Below are 13899 nucleotides of genomic sequence, written 5' to 3'. Positions count from 1 at the left end.
CTGAACGCTACCGCCTCCCCGCTTCGTTCCGGATGGGTGTGAGGCGGGATGGTCCACCCATGATACAGTTAACAGCACTAAGCGGTACGTCATGGGAAGCGCATCAGGCACCAAAGGGAATTACGATTTGGAAACCAAAACTGATCACGGTTTTCGTGATCCTGGAGGATCCTGGCTGCCCCCTTGCTGGGGGTCCGTGCCGTACTCTGCACTAATTCAGGAGAAACTGAATTCTGAGTCAGGCACACACGTCTCTAGATGCAGGCTTAGACGCCAAGGTGCACGCTGCCCTGCAGAGCCCAGGGCCAGGATGGGGAGCACGGCTCCCGGGGGACACCCAGTTCCCCATCTTGGGGACTCCCAGACACCTCCGGGCAAGGGCAGGGGGGCCAGGAGTGCCGGCACATGGACTGAGGCCCCCCCCACCGGCTCCCAGAAGATGGAGCGGTGTGCCCAGTCTACAAATACACACGCAGGGCCCAGGGCCCCGCTGACCCACCTTGGCACATGCATGCCTGCACCCCTCCACCTCTACCTGCTTCTCTTGTCCCTCTGTTGTCCCTTTACTCTCCACCTGCCTGCTGCAAACCTTCCTGGGCTGGGGGGCCCCAGTCCCCAGAACCCCCACTTGGAGGAAGGCACCACCTAGCCCCCAGGAGCTCAGCTTCCACAGGGGTCACCTGCCCTTCTCTCTACCCACCCTGGCCACCTCTCAGGCCCTTGTTCCCTGTGGGGGACCTCAGGTGACACGGGGAACAGAATCAGATAGCCCAGGCCTGCTCACAGTGCAGTGAGGGAGACGCAGGCGATGAGCCCTGGACCCCAAAGGTGACTGGAAAAATCACAAATTTTACTCCCTTAAAGCTCCCTGCAGCTCCTGGAATTTGCCAGAACCTGGCACCAACCCCAGGCTTTTCCTTGATTCGATCACATAGGCAGCGCAGAAGCTAGTCCCAGACAGATCCCCGGGAGAAGCAGCCTCGTGGCGTCCAGCATCAGCTCCTGGGGCCCACACGCCAGCACCCTGGCCACGCTCTGACGGCATAAAGCCAGAAACCGCCCAGACCGTGCGTGGGGGCAGAAGGGCCTCAGGGTTCAGACGGGATAGAGCTGCAGCAAGCACAGGGATTTTGGGTCTGAGCCAGGGAAGGAGGGAGGCAGACTGGGAGTCCATCAAAGAGGCCAGTGTGTCAGCAGGCTGGTGCCCAGGGGGCAGAAACAGCTGCCCCAGGGGGTGACGGAATATGCAGGTGTGGCTGCTCTGGATGAACAGGGTCTCTAGGGGCAGATGAAGGCTTTGGCTTTAACCCCATGCCCCGCCCCTGCCCGGACCAATCCTATTGTGCAGGAGGTGAAGGTGGCAAGAGACCCTCAACCTGGCCTGGGCCCCCACCAGCCTGGGCCCTGGCTATTTCCCCGGCTAGCTGTGTCCTCCGAGGCCTGTGGGTTTGCAATGGACACAGGCCACTAGCCAGGGCAGGGCAGGGAGAAGGTGCTGGGGCAGAGCTGGGGTCCCACCTTGTCCCACCCTGACTACTGGGGCCACCGGCCCAGCCCCACCCATGAGTCAAGGCACAGAGCAGAAGGCCGGCCCCAGGAGGCCTGCGTCCAGCCGCCCCACGCAGGGAGGACCCAGGTGAAGCAGTGAGCTCCTCTGGTGCCAAGCCAACCGCTCGTTGAGCCTGGCAGGCGCAGGTGGGGGCACGTCCACGGTCCATGGTCACCCTCTACCGTGACAGGGCCCTCTATGCTCATCAGTCCGCAGGGAACCCCCACGTGCAAGACTCGGGCCAGACTGTTGTCCCCATGGCTTCCCTCACAGCCTCCGATCTTCCCTGAACACCCCTCCAAAGGAGAGATCCCCGCCGGCACTTGCCCTCTGGGGCTCTCGGGAGGGTCCTGGGTCTTGTGCCAGTGAGCAAGGATAGCATCCCCCTCTGAACCCTGCACATCTACAGGAGGCCCTCGTCCCACATCTGCTGGAGCCCTGGGTGGAGGAAGAGAGGGGAAGGGCAGGCTGTCGGGGTCTAACCCTGCCACACCGAGCTACGTCTGAGCTTGGTGGCATCTCTGGTGAGGCTTGGTAACACCCACCTATTAACAGTTACAGCTGAGTGGCCCTGAGGGCAGCACTGTTCCCGAGACCCCCTACTGCTGGGGGGCCTGATCCCCTTCTGCTCAGTGGAGGGAGGGGGGCCATAGGGAGGGGCATGCCTCCTGCAGAGACCCCAGCCCTGCTCGCTCCTCCCTGCACCCAGTCCGGGTTTGAGGGTCCCCAGTGGACCGAGAGCTGAGGAGTCCTTGCCCCAGGGGCCACGGCTGTCAGTCACCCCCCTGCTGGGCTGGCAGGGGTCTGTGCTCGAGGCCCTGCCCCACCATGCCCCCGCAGCGCAGGACTGCCTATCTTCCCGCTTCCCAGCTTGTTGTGTGAAATAATATTTGGCATATTGCTCAATGCCACAGAAACAAGTCAGGCTCCGTGCTCTTGTCAGAGGAGTGAAGGCAAACAGCCAAATGGGGTCCTTCTGGGTGTCTTTCTGACCCCGGAGGCCTGGCCTCTGCGTTCTTCTTGCAGCAGGCCGGTGCTCCCCCGCCAAACCCCAGAGTCCCCGAGAGCCTTGACCCCTGGATGCTTCTAAGGGTCCACCCACCCTCCGCTCAGATGCCTGGGGAGAGGGGAGGGCGCCGGCCCTGACACCGTCTCCAACTGTCCGTCCCCCTGTTGCCCCGCTGGGCTGGCTCCTGGCGTGGCAGGCAGCTGTGGGAGGCAGGTGGTCCGGGGCGTGCAGGCCAGGGGGTGGCCACATTCCAGGTCCTTTGTCCTCACCTGAGGCTCTCCCCACCCCAGCCTTTCCCACAATTCTGCTCCTTGCAGGGGACAAGGCGGTGGTGTCCTCGTGTCCCCCTGTACCTCAGGGCACAGAGCCCACCTGCATCTTCCTGAGCCTGGGGGTGCGCGGGGCTGAAAGCCTCCCATCTGTGTTACAGGAGAAGGTGGAGAAAGACTTAGGATGACAAAAGCCCCCACCTGTGTCGATGTCTCATCACAGTGCCAGTTTGCGGGGTGACTGGAGCTGTCAGCAGCCCTTCCAGGAGGAGGGTTCACGGCTGGAGGGGCCCTGCAGCCTCCAGCTGTGAAGCAGACCCTCAGACCCCTAAGTCTGTCCCCCCAGGACCATGGTGCCACGTGCTCAGGTGCCCAGGTGCACAGGACAGTCAGCTGTGGAGGTGGGGGGAGGGGGGCAGGGCCTCCTTGAGCCGCTCCTGGGCTCCTGGGCTCCTGGGCTCCTGGGCTCCTGGGCTCCTGTGCACAGGGCCAGGGAGCTGCCCTGAGGTGGGGCAGGGAGTCCTGAGCCCCAGGCCTTGCACGGCCCAGGTGCACTTCTGCGGAGAGCCCTGCTCCCTGGGACCCCAAGGCCTGGCCCCAACGGGCAGTGGTGAAGGTCGCCCCGAGACCTCAGCTGCCCCTGGAAGGTCTGTGAGCTCTGGCTCTGCCCTTCTCTCCGGCCCGGCCCCCCCAGGAGGGGCCGAAGCAGCCTCCTTGGCCCACGTGGGCCGAGTCCCTCCCACCCTCCAAGGCCACAGCGCGTGAGGCTGCAATGACTCATTGCTGGTGGCTTTATTTCTCCAGAGAGCAGGAAGCCCACAGCCCTGCCCGCCCACTCACAGCCTGCCAAGAGTCAGGGCAGCAGCACCCCCGCTCACCCCACGGAGCCTGCCCTGGTGCCTGGGGGCTGCAGGGGGAGGGTTGGGGGGGAAGGGCTCCAGGATAATGCTGCTGATGGTGTGTGGGGTCCTCCCGAGCCCCCAGCCTCATGGTGCATGGGGACAGCCTGCAGCCCCAGGACCCCATGCCAGCCCCCTGCCCCCTGAAACATCCTTACAAGGTGTCTATACATGCAGAAGGGGTCCTGCCAAGCTGGGCAGAAGCCTGCCTCCATCCTCCACTTTGGGAATCAGTGATGGGGGGGGGCACAGGCACTGAGGATGAGAAGGGGACTGGGGCAGAGGCTCTGGGGGCCCATGTCACAGGCATCCAGGAGGGGAACTCCAACAGTCAGGCTTCCCCTGGCTCCTCCTCCCTGAGCTTGGGGTATCAGCTCAGAGCCCAGGCTGCGCCTCCCTCTGTGTGCGTCTTGGGGATAGGGGTCTCCGGTGATCTCAGCTGCCCTGCCCCCGACACCATCCCTGTTTCCAGCTCTGCTGGCCCCAGTAAGACCCAGCAGCACAGCCTGGGAGCATGAGGGGTTCATGAGAGGGACAAGGCCACACCTGAGCCAAAGAGGTTTGAAAACAGAGAAGCTCTTCTGACTGGGCTCCTGGTACAGTGTCTGGCAGGGGATAGAAAAAAGGCTCTCCCCAGCTGGCTGCTCCTCGAACCCTGGGCAGCCAGCACCGAGCCTCACAGGCTCCCCTCCGGCCCCCAGGCGAGCAGGCGTAGCATCACCTGGAACCCGGCTGGAGATTGCAAACCAGCAGCGCCCCCCTCCCAACCTGGGAGCCCCTTGGACCCTCCAAGGGCCAGCCACCTCCACCCAGGCCCCGTGCCTCCTCTCTGGGGTGAGCAGGGAGAAGACCTCTGCCATCCACTCCTGAAAGCAGAGCAATGTGTAGCTCTAATTATATCAACTGCTGACACTGGCATTTATCAGCACATCCCGAGGCCCCGGGCCTACTCGGGGCGACAGACGCCATTCCTGCCCACATTGGAAAAATCTCTGGGGCTGCTGTTCGCAAGACTTTCCCGAGTCCCAGGGGAGTAGGCGCTGAGGGGCTGGTGCTGCCTTAGAAGATGCTCAGCACACGGGTTCGACTCAGGAAAGCCCCAGCCCTGCCCTGCCTTCCAGGAGGGCAGGAGGGCCCCGGCCACACACAGGATCTTCCTGAGCCCTCTGCCTCCCCAGAGTGAGGTGACACTCTTTTCCGGCATGTGCTCTCGGTGGGGCTTACTTATTATTAAAACTCGCAGTCCGACAACAGGAAGTAGGGTTCAGAACGCCCCTCTGCTGAACTCGCAACCTCAACTGTGGGCGGGCAAGCGCTGTGAGCTCAGCTCTCCTCCCGATTCGAACGCAAGCAGACATGGTGGGGTCTGGTAGGATGCTCTGCTTTGGGAGGTGGGCACAGCGGTCTTGAAATCCCTTTCCACAAGCTTCGGCAGCTCCTCACCGTCCTTACGCACTGACCTCGTTCACAAATGTGACTTTTACCAGCTGCAGCTTCAGCAAAGGATCATCCCGAGGGCTCAGGCTGCTTCCCAACCATTTCAACCAGCGTGCGCCATGTGCCGATGGGAACCACTGCACTGTAGGTGGGGGCCACTGGACCTCGGCCCAGCCAGTCTCGGGCTGGGTGGGGAAGAACCTCCAGGTGCCCAGGGCCACTGAGGGCTGCTCAGCACACAAGGCAAGGAGAACCGGCTCCTTCCCAAGCCCCACAGGCTCTGGCCCCGCTGAGCCCCTGCACTCGCCTTCCCTGGTTCCCTGGCGGGCGGAAAAGCACCTCCCCTGAGGCTGACAGAGCTTAAGTGCCGGGTGTTTACCCAAGACAGCTATTTGGGGAAAAGGCAGAGAAAAGCAACATTTCTTCCAGCTTCCTGCCAGCTTCCTTTGCATATGAATTATTCCCAAGAGCTGGTTCTGCTGGTCTCTTACCCAAATACACTTTTGCTTTTCTCCAGCCAGGACAATCTGAGGTGAGGGAACATTGTCACCCTCGGTAAGGAACCACGACAGAAGCTTGAAAAACACTCCCTCAGCTAAGAATAAATGGCCCCAGCCAGAGTCTGGAGGACACCAGCCTTCAGCGAGACTCCCGGGCTCCGCCACGGGCTTGCTTCCGGCCCTGGCCTTGTCCCCCAAATCAGCAGAGCTTTCAGTGGGGCTGGGGGCCGCCGCATGCTTGGGGAGGCCAGGCCCAGGGAGCGGTCTTTGGGAGGACCCCCCAGCACAGAGCTCCCCGTCCCATCCCCCGGGCCCCTTCCCGGAAGGAAGACGCTTCCCCCCTCGCCCAGCCCCCCGCCGAAACTTCCCCCGCCCGGAAGCCCAGGAAACCCGGGAAAGTTGAAGGGCAGCGGGCGGCGCACTGGCCTTCAGCACCGCGGACAGCTCTGAGAACGCGGCGACCCCCGCCCCTACCTGTCGTCGTTCTGGAAGGACTGGTCTCCCAGCAGCAGGTCCCTGAAGCGGTACCGCGGTGGCAAGGGCAGCACCTCCGTGTCCAGGTCGCTCATCTTGAAGCCGGCGGTGTCCGGGCGCACGCCGTCCTCGTGGCCGCCGTCCTCGCCGCTGGGCTGCCTGCGGGCACACACCAGCGCCCCCTCAGCCCGCGCCCGCGCTGCACCCGCGCCCCCACAGCCCCGCCTCCCGCAGACCCCCGCCCGCGGGGTCAGCTGAGAGCCATCCCCGGTCGGCATTCCCAAGTCCCCCCCCCCCCCCCCGCCAGCTGGGTCAGCCACGCACAGGTACAGCCCTCCCCCCCTGCACCCACTGCCCCTCCCCCCTGCATCCCCCTCCCCTTCCAAAGACCCCTGCCTGATCAGCCCAGAGCAGCACCCCCCTACTCTGGCTGCACCCCACAGTCCCCCCTCTCTCCCCAGACCTGCCTCCTGCAGGGCCCAGTCACTCAGTGCAGGCCTCCCACCCTCGCTGGCCTGCCCCCAGCAGCCCCACCCTGCCTGCCAGGCCTGTGGCTGCTGGGATGCATGACACCTGCCTGGGGCTCACTCCAGAGCACACAGGGGAAGGTTTGTCAAGGCCATTTCAGGGCCATGAAGCCCTCCCAGCGGCCCCCTCCACAATCCTTCTGCTAAGGCTGCCTGCTCAGCTTTCCTCCAGGTCCAGAACACCTGTCTTTGACCCAAAGATCTCCTTCCAGACCCTCAGGCTCCTGGGGAGGGGGATGCCTGACCAGACTTAAGAAGAGGTCTTTGTCCTCGGCTTCCCTGGGGCCAAGTGGCTTGTCTCAGAGCAGCACCTAGGAGGGAGTGTCGTTGGGGGCAGGCAGGGTCCCTCTGCGCCCCAGACCTGACCTCGGCGGTGTCAGCAGGGTTCTGAGACCACAGAGACCCCTGCCCCTATCACCTGAGTTGAAGAGACCTGGATAGGCTGGAACAGGCGATTGGGGGCCAGACTAGGCAAACTGAGGGGGTCCCTGGCGGTCTTCAGCTTTTTGAGGAGCAAGCATGTGTCTTCCAGGGCTTCTGCCCCTTTCTTGTCCCCACATCGAAGTGAGTTTTGGCTAGTTACCCACGATATGAGTGGGGGTAGGTACCAGCAGAGCCACCCCGGGCTCCTGGCCTTCTGGGGCAGCAGCTCCCAAAGCCCTGTGCACATTAGCCCTCTCTGCTCTCCAGGCGAGAGGGTCACTAGCCGCCCCATTGAGCCCCATAACCCCATAACAGCACAGTGGCACCTGACCCAGCAGGGCAGCTGCGCATCTCTTAATGGGATACCTTGGGGACACGCATCCCCGTGGCACAGATGTGCAAACAGAGACCCAGGCTCCCGACCTCAACCAGCGCCCTGCACTCCTGGTCCTCTGGCACCGGCTGGCCTTCTAGGTGAGTCCAGCCCCAGCTAACCCCTTGGTGTTGCTTCCCAGGCAGCCCATGATGGGATGCTTGGGAGAAAGCAGGAATCCTCCCCTCGCAGCCCCCACCTCCTGGGCTCACCCTCACCAGGCTCCTCTAAGAGTCAAGACCCTCAGGAGGGCAGCACATCAGCTGTGATTCTTTAGAGTGAGTGGGTTCTGGGCTGGGCCTCCTGGGAGAGCAGAAGGAGCTGGGAGACGGTGTCTTCCACCTTAGCAGGCCCTTTCCCTGTTCTAAAGCCTGACTGGCAGGAAAGTGCAGAAGGACGCAGGGGCTGCACTTAGTCTCCAGGCAGGCACAGGAGTCTGCTGACCACACTCTGCTCCCTGAGCTGGAAAAGGCTGTGCCCAGAGGCTGGGAGCGGCACTCACCTGGAGCACGATATCCACGCAAGTGCTGGGCAGGCGGGCGGGCGCCTAGAAACTCTCCTCTTTCCTCAAACCCGGAGGGGCAGGCACGTTCCCTGAGCCCCCAGCGAGGGCCCCTCCCACGCTCCCTGTCCCCTGGACATGCAACAGGGGGGTCCCGGCACCCCCATCCCACAGGTGTCAGAGCTGCTCAAGGACTGTCCCAGGCCAAAGCTGCAAGTGGCAGGCGCAGGCCTGACACGCCCGCGTGCTATTTTCCCAGGTTACAAGGTCAACCCTGAGGATCTGGCAGCATTTGAAAAATAACATTTTCCTAATTGCATCAGTGTGGCTGCATGTTTTTCCTTAGTCATAAGCTGGCTGGGCTGTGGGGAGGCGCGGGCAGGCAGGAGAACCACGTGGCCAGAGGCTAGGGGCTGTAACTTTTCCATTTTGCCCCTCTCTCGCTGAAAGTCCCGAGAGACTGCCGGCTCCCCAGGCATGGCTGCCCCTGATTCCTTCCCTGGTGTGAGCTGCTTTGGGTTTTCTCTCTGTCCCAGCCTCAAGGCCCAGAGCTGGCAGGGTCTGTGGAAGAGCTCAGAGGGTGGAAGCTACAGGGGGCTTCCAGGGGGGACACGGGTGGGGGGGGGAACAGGAAGTGCACCAGGAGCTGGAAGGCCTGGCCCCATACCCCTGGGGCAGGCGATAAAGGTGTGCTGCCCTTCATCCCTGATGGTGCCGCTGGGACACTGGACATGTGAATGAGTGAACGGACACCCCACAGGCCCCCTGGTATCCTGCCTTTGTTCTCCCAGCAGAGCTGAAAGCCCAGGGCCATTTGTTGTGCTAGCTGAGGGCCGGGGCCCCCGGAGTCTCCTGGAAAGGTGCCTGTGGCTGAGCCACGCTCCCCGAGGCATTGGGGTCTGGTTGAGACCTCTCCCTAAGCCCCAAGGCATGTGTCCCTGAGAGCTTCCGGGCACATGGGAGTGGCGTGCTGTTCCCCCGACCCTGCTGCAGCTGAGGTGGTCCGGGTGGGGCAGGAACAGGACCCTGGCTTGGCTGCCCAGACACAGTGTACTTCCTGTTCCCTTCTCCCCACCTGACCTGAGGGAGCTAGGGAGGAAGTCTGGGAAGCCCGAGACCATGCTGGTTATCTTTACATCTCCTGTGACAGTCGCACCAAAGGACTGCTGATGTCTGCACGAACTGTGTGCTCTGGTGGCCCAAGGAAGGCATCCATGGGCCCAGCCCTCACGTGCCCTCAGGACAAGATGGGGAGTCCCCTCTGTGGGACCTGCCAACCCTTGGAACCAGGGCAGAGCATCCCCCCTGCCCCCGGGCAGGGCGGGGGGCATCCCTGCTCCTCCTGGGGACTCTCAGGGCCCGTGGACACAAACGCATGAGGCCCAGGTGGCAGCCGAGGGTCCTAAGGACTCGAGCGTGGTTCAGGCCTGTCCCATCATTTCACACTGGGAGCCCCAGGGGAGTCACCAGCCCTCCCTGAGCCTCAGCTTCCTCATCTGTAAGTGAGGGTGCCTTCCACCCTCCCAGGTTGGCTGTAAAGGGCTAACAAGGTGAGTGTGAGACATTCGGCATAAGCCCTGGCACAAGACGGCTTAGTCTGCATCCGTGTTTAATTCTGGACTGGCTGGCCAGTATTTGGCCAAGTTCCGGGGGATAAAGGCTCTGACCCCAAGCGTCCCTGGGATGGCCAACCCCCCCATCCTGCCCTCTCCAGGTCAGCTGGAGGCCCCTTTGGGGAGCTGGGATTTGTGATGCTGACCTGTGGGATCCAGCCGGAGAGGCCAGGGATGGGAGTGGATGTGTGCAGCCTGGCGCACAGCAAGAGAAGTCCCCCTCAGCAGTCCAGTGCATGCGTAATCATGTGCCCTGAGCCTCCAACCCCGTGGGAGGGAGAGCCTCGGCAGCACTGTGGGGTGGTGGCATGGGTCCTGAAAACAAACTGCACGGAGCCAGGACTCACTATGTCTATCATCTGAGATAAGGACCCATGGGCTCATGGAGCCTGAGGAGCTTCACTGAGGTCCTGAAGCTTAGGAAGAGGCCACCAGGGTGGGAAGCCAGGTTGGCCTGATGCTGAAGCCTTCCTATTTAGCAGCAGATGTGCTTGCTGCCTTTGGGTGGTGAGGGGAACTCCCGAGAACCAGGGATTTCTGCTTCTCTGTCCTGCTCGCATCCACCCCCTTGGTGCTCAAAGAGTCAGTCGGCAGGACTATGGGAAGGTAAATAGTCAAAGACCTGCTCCGCCCACCAAAGGCACCAGGCCCTAACGGTTTTACACTCAAGTCTGCCCCCTCAGTCAAACTGCTCCAGAGCCCAGGAAGAACTGGAAGCTCCTCTGCTTATTTCCCAAGGCTGGCCCAAACCCGTCACTGAAATCACACCCACACAGAACCAACGCGGACATTAGACTGTCTCCCTGAAGGCTCTACGTACAAACAGCTTGAATAAACTGTTAGCAAATGGATCCAGTAGCCTATTAACATTGCAAGGACAAAATCAAATAGAGTTTATCTAAAATAAGTGCAATGTACTTCATTCTACTAAGCAATTCAAGGAGGAAATCCATTTGGGTTACACCGGCAGATATGGAAGAAAACATTTGTTAAGAATCAAAATCCACTGATATATCAGATGTAAGAAGAAACAGCCCCATCTTAATTAACAAGAGGAATCTTCCAGAAATCGAGGCCAACATGGGGATGCCAGTCTGCCCGCCATGAAGGGAGTCCTGGCCGGCCCACGAGACAAAGAAAAGAGCGAGAAGAACAAAGCTGAAAAGAAATGTGCACAGCTGTAATGGACAGAACCACCACTCGCCTAGAAAACCCGAGACAATCGACTGAGAAACTATTAGAACAAATGAAAGCATCTAATAACCGGGCCCCACCTGAGCGCATCCCACAAGCCAGGAGCAGGAACAATAACACAGTGGCAAGCGTCTCGGGCGGATCCCGCTCGCTGCGGCCACACAGACCTGAGCCCCTGGAGCTGACGGGACCACGGGGGAGACCGCACTGCATTCGGACGCTGGCTGGAAGCCGTCTCTAGCAGGACGAGGAGGTCATGTTCCCAATGGCTCAGCAGTCCATTCCCCAAAGTGGCAGTTAGTTCCCATCAACACATGTGGTCAATTTCTCAAAATATGACAAATTGCTTCCAAAATTCAGACCGAAAAATAAACGTGCAACCAGAGCCAAGACAGGTCTTGTGGCTACCCAGACTGAGCTGCAGCCATGGGAGCCCTGGGGTTGGCATGGGAAAGGTCATGCAGCAGGGACCTGGGGATGTGCAGGGGGTGGCAGTCACGGCGGACCCCCTCTCCCCCACCGTCCTGCACTGACGGGACACGGGGACGTGCGCCTGGCCGGGCAGGGTTGGTGCTGGAACCCAGGTACTCAGGCCAGGCTGCGGCAAACATGAGGCCCCACATGGAGGAGAAGATTGGAACAGGATGCAGGGCACAGTCATCTGGCGTGGAGAGGGCATCTAGTACGTGAAGACCACAGCACGTCAAGGAATGGAGCAGAGGACCAAACCATGATCCCCAGGGATAGCCGCTGGCAGCAGCAATCACAGCCGGGCCACCTGCGGGACCACCCGCAGTTTGTGGAGGAAAGACACACGGGCACAGAAAGACGAAGAATAGGCACGTGGCAGGTCAAAGAACACAAAAATCGGCCAACGTATACGTGGAAAAGCTCTCCACCTCGCTGGTCGTCGGGGAGACAGAGCCGAGTGCGGTCACATGGCCACGTGTGGTCTGAGAATGTCCAGAGCGGGGAGGGCGTGCAGTGGTCTTTCGTGCCTGTGTGCGCCTCGTGGACACGAGAGAAGCCACTAGGAGCCATGCACCAGCTTTGATGAAACAGCAGGGCTGTCCTGCCCAGAGCCTTTGCCCTTTTGGGGACTCCCATGCTGAAGACAGGACAACTCCACTCCTGAAGAACCTCCCGAGAGGACGTTTTCTCTGGGCCCCCAGCTTGCAGGCCATGCACGGCTTGTCCCCACTGTGTGGTGACCTCAGTGTAGGCGTGGCAGCTGGTGGCCACGTCTCGCCCACAATGTCACATGAAGAGCCCACGTCACAGGAGACTTGTTACTGGAGGCCAGGAGGCCAGGAGGCCAGGACCACCCCTGCCCCCAGCATCCCCAGGCCGGAGCCCCAGTCCCCTCGCCCTCATCCTGGGCCCACCTCTGGGCAGGCCTCTGCGGAGAAGTGCCCTGCTCCTCACATCGGGCACGTGGCATCCTGGAAAAACATTCCTTCTTCCCCCAGGGCCCTTATAGGGGTCCTGATTGCTTACAGTGCTCAAAGGGACTGTCCCAGGGCCTGTGGTGAGTGGCAGCTCCTCTGGCTAAAGGACACGGTCTCTCTCCTACGATGTGTCCCTCCATGGCTCACACTCAATTCAGAATTCCCAAGGAGCCTGGAGAGCTACGTTTGTCAGAGGAATTGGGGATGAAAGATGCGTGCATGCATGTATGCACGCATGTGTGAGTATGTCTGTGCACACAGCTACGAGGTGTGAGGACAGCCCCGTGCATCCCTGCTCAGCACGCAGGAGAGCCCTGAAGACACTGCAGCATCGTCGGGTGGAGAGGGGGCAGTGGAGAGCCAGGCTTGGTGCCCAGGGAAGTGGAAAGCCGCATCTCTCTGCTGACCACAACAAAAAAGCTAAGTGCTTCCTTTGCACAATAATTAAAAAGCTGGAGCTGTTCGAGTTGTTCAGCAGCAGGCCGGCAGGCATCTCTGGGGAATGTCCACCCTCTCTCCTCAGGGGTGGGGGTTCTGAGTCAATGCCGTGGACGGCTCCTCCCCACCGTCTCCCGGATGCGTCAAGTTCCAAAGTGAAAGCTCAGAACGCATCGTTGAACTGAATTGAAACTGGAGAGTCATCCAAACAGACACTTCACAGTAGCTTTCTCCATACATCGAGCACACCCAGAGGGCAGGCAGGAAGGACCTGGTAGTGGTGTGGACGCAGGGTCTCGGGCCCAGAGCCCTGTCCCCACCACTGGCCTTCCCTGAGCCTGAGGTCCACCCGCGAGGATGCAGGGGGAGGCAGAAGCCACGGGGATTTGCAGTTCCCACTCTGCCCGCCCACCTGGGCTTGGACCTACCTCTCAAGAAAGCCCCCCGTTGCACACCCCTAGAAGGACCTAGCATGCCTGGTCACTCAGGGTCAGGCAGTAGGTCCGTGTCCAGATGGCAAGGCCTAGCACTCACTCCCTGGGTGCCCACGATCCTTAGTTGGTCCTGCCCGTAAGCTGCATCCCGTCCTCTGGCTGAAGATGCCCAACTACCTGCCCCTCCAGCTGGACACACAGGATGTGGGGGGCCCTCAGGAACCTGTCAGGACAGCCAGCCTGAGGTGGCAATGCGGCATCCCCTCTGTCACGGCAGGGCATGGGGGCTCCCCCTAGAGAAGGGCTGCCCCTTCTACGCCTGCCAGGCCCCTGCTCAGCCTGCAGAGCTGGCCACACTGCATGCCCCTGAAGGCTGGCATGACCTGCAAAGGTGTCCTCATCTGGAAACACCCTCAGGTGGGGATGTCACTGCCCACATGTCACACCTTACTCCTGGCAGATCCTTGGTTCTTAGAGCCTTGTGCTCTCGGCATCCAAGAGAACCCAACTCTCTGGCTGGCTCCCCTGCCCTCTGTTCCCTGAGTCCTGCCAATGCCTCCAGGGTCACGTCCCCACCAACACTGTAAGGGCCCCCACAGGAATTCTGTGCCAGGCTGTCAGTCCTGCCGGCCTAGAGCTGTGCTGTCACTGCAGACACAAGCCCCAAGCTGTGGCCAGGGTCCCCACAGGCGCAGTCAGGAGAGTGGGCTGTCATCTGGCCCGGCGGTAGACAGGTTGTTTGACTTCCCCGAGCCCTGCCGCCCCCACGACCCACAGGGTCAGGGAGGACCTCTTCAGGCCCCCAGGTCC

The 13899-nt window shown here is 61.4% G+C and overlaps 1 protein-coding gene across 3 annotated transcripts in view; it reads right to left on the bottom strand.

Moving 5' to 3' along the window:
* Nucleotides 1-13899, bottom strand: part of KCNT1 (potassium sodium-activated channel subfamily T member 1) — a 63603-nt gene that overhangs the window by 46280 nt on the left and 3424 nt on the right. For all 3 annotated transcript variants that reach the window (XM_073890081.1, XM_073890071.1, XM_073890082.1), the window contains exon 2: nucleotides 6138-6296. In XM_073890081.1, coding sequence (XP_073746182.1) covers nucleotides 6138-6296 — 159 coding nt within the window. The remainder of the gene's footprint in view (nucleotides 1-6137; nucleotides 6297-13899) is intronic.

This window comes from Callorhinus ursinus, unplaced genomic scaffold, assembly GCF_003265705.2.
Source record: "Callorhinus ursinus isolate GAN/ISIS: 27379988/994484 unplaced genomic scaffold, GSC_fseal_2.0 scaffold126, whole genome shotgun sequence".
NCBI classification, from domain to species: Eukaryota; Metazoa; Chordata; class Mammalia; order Carnivora; family Otariidae; genus Callorhinus; species Callorhinus ursinus.
This window is presented reverse-complemented; position numbering and strand designations above follow the sequence as displayed.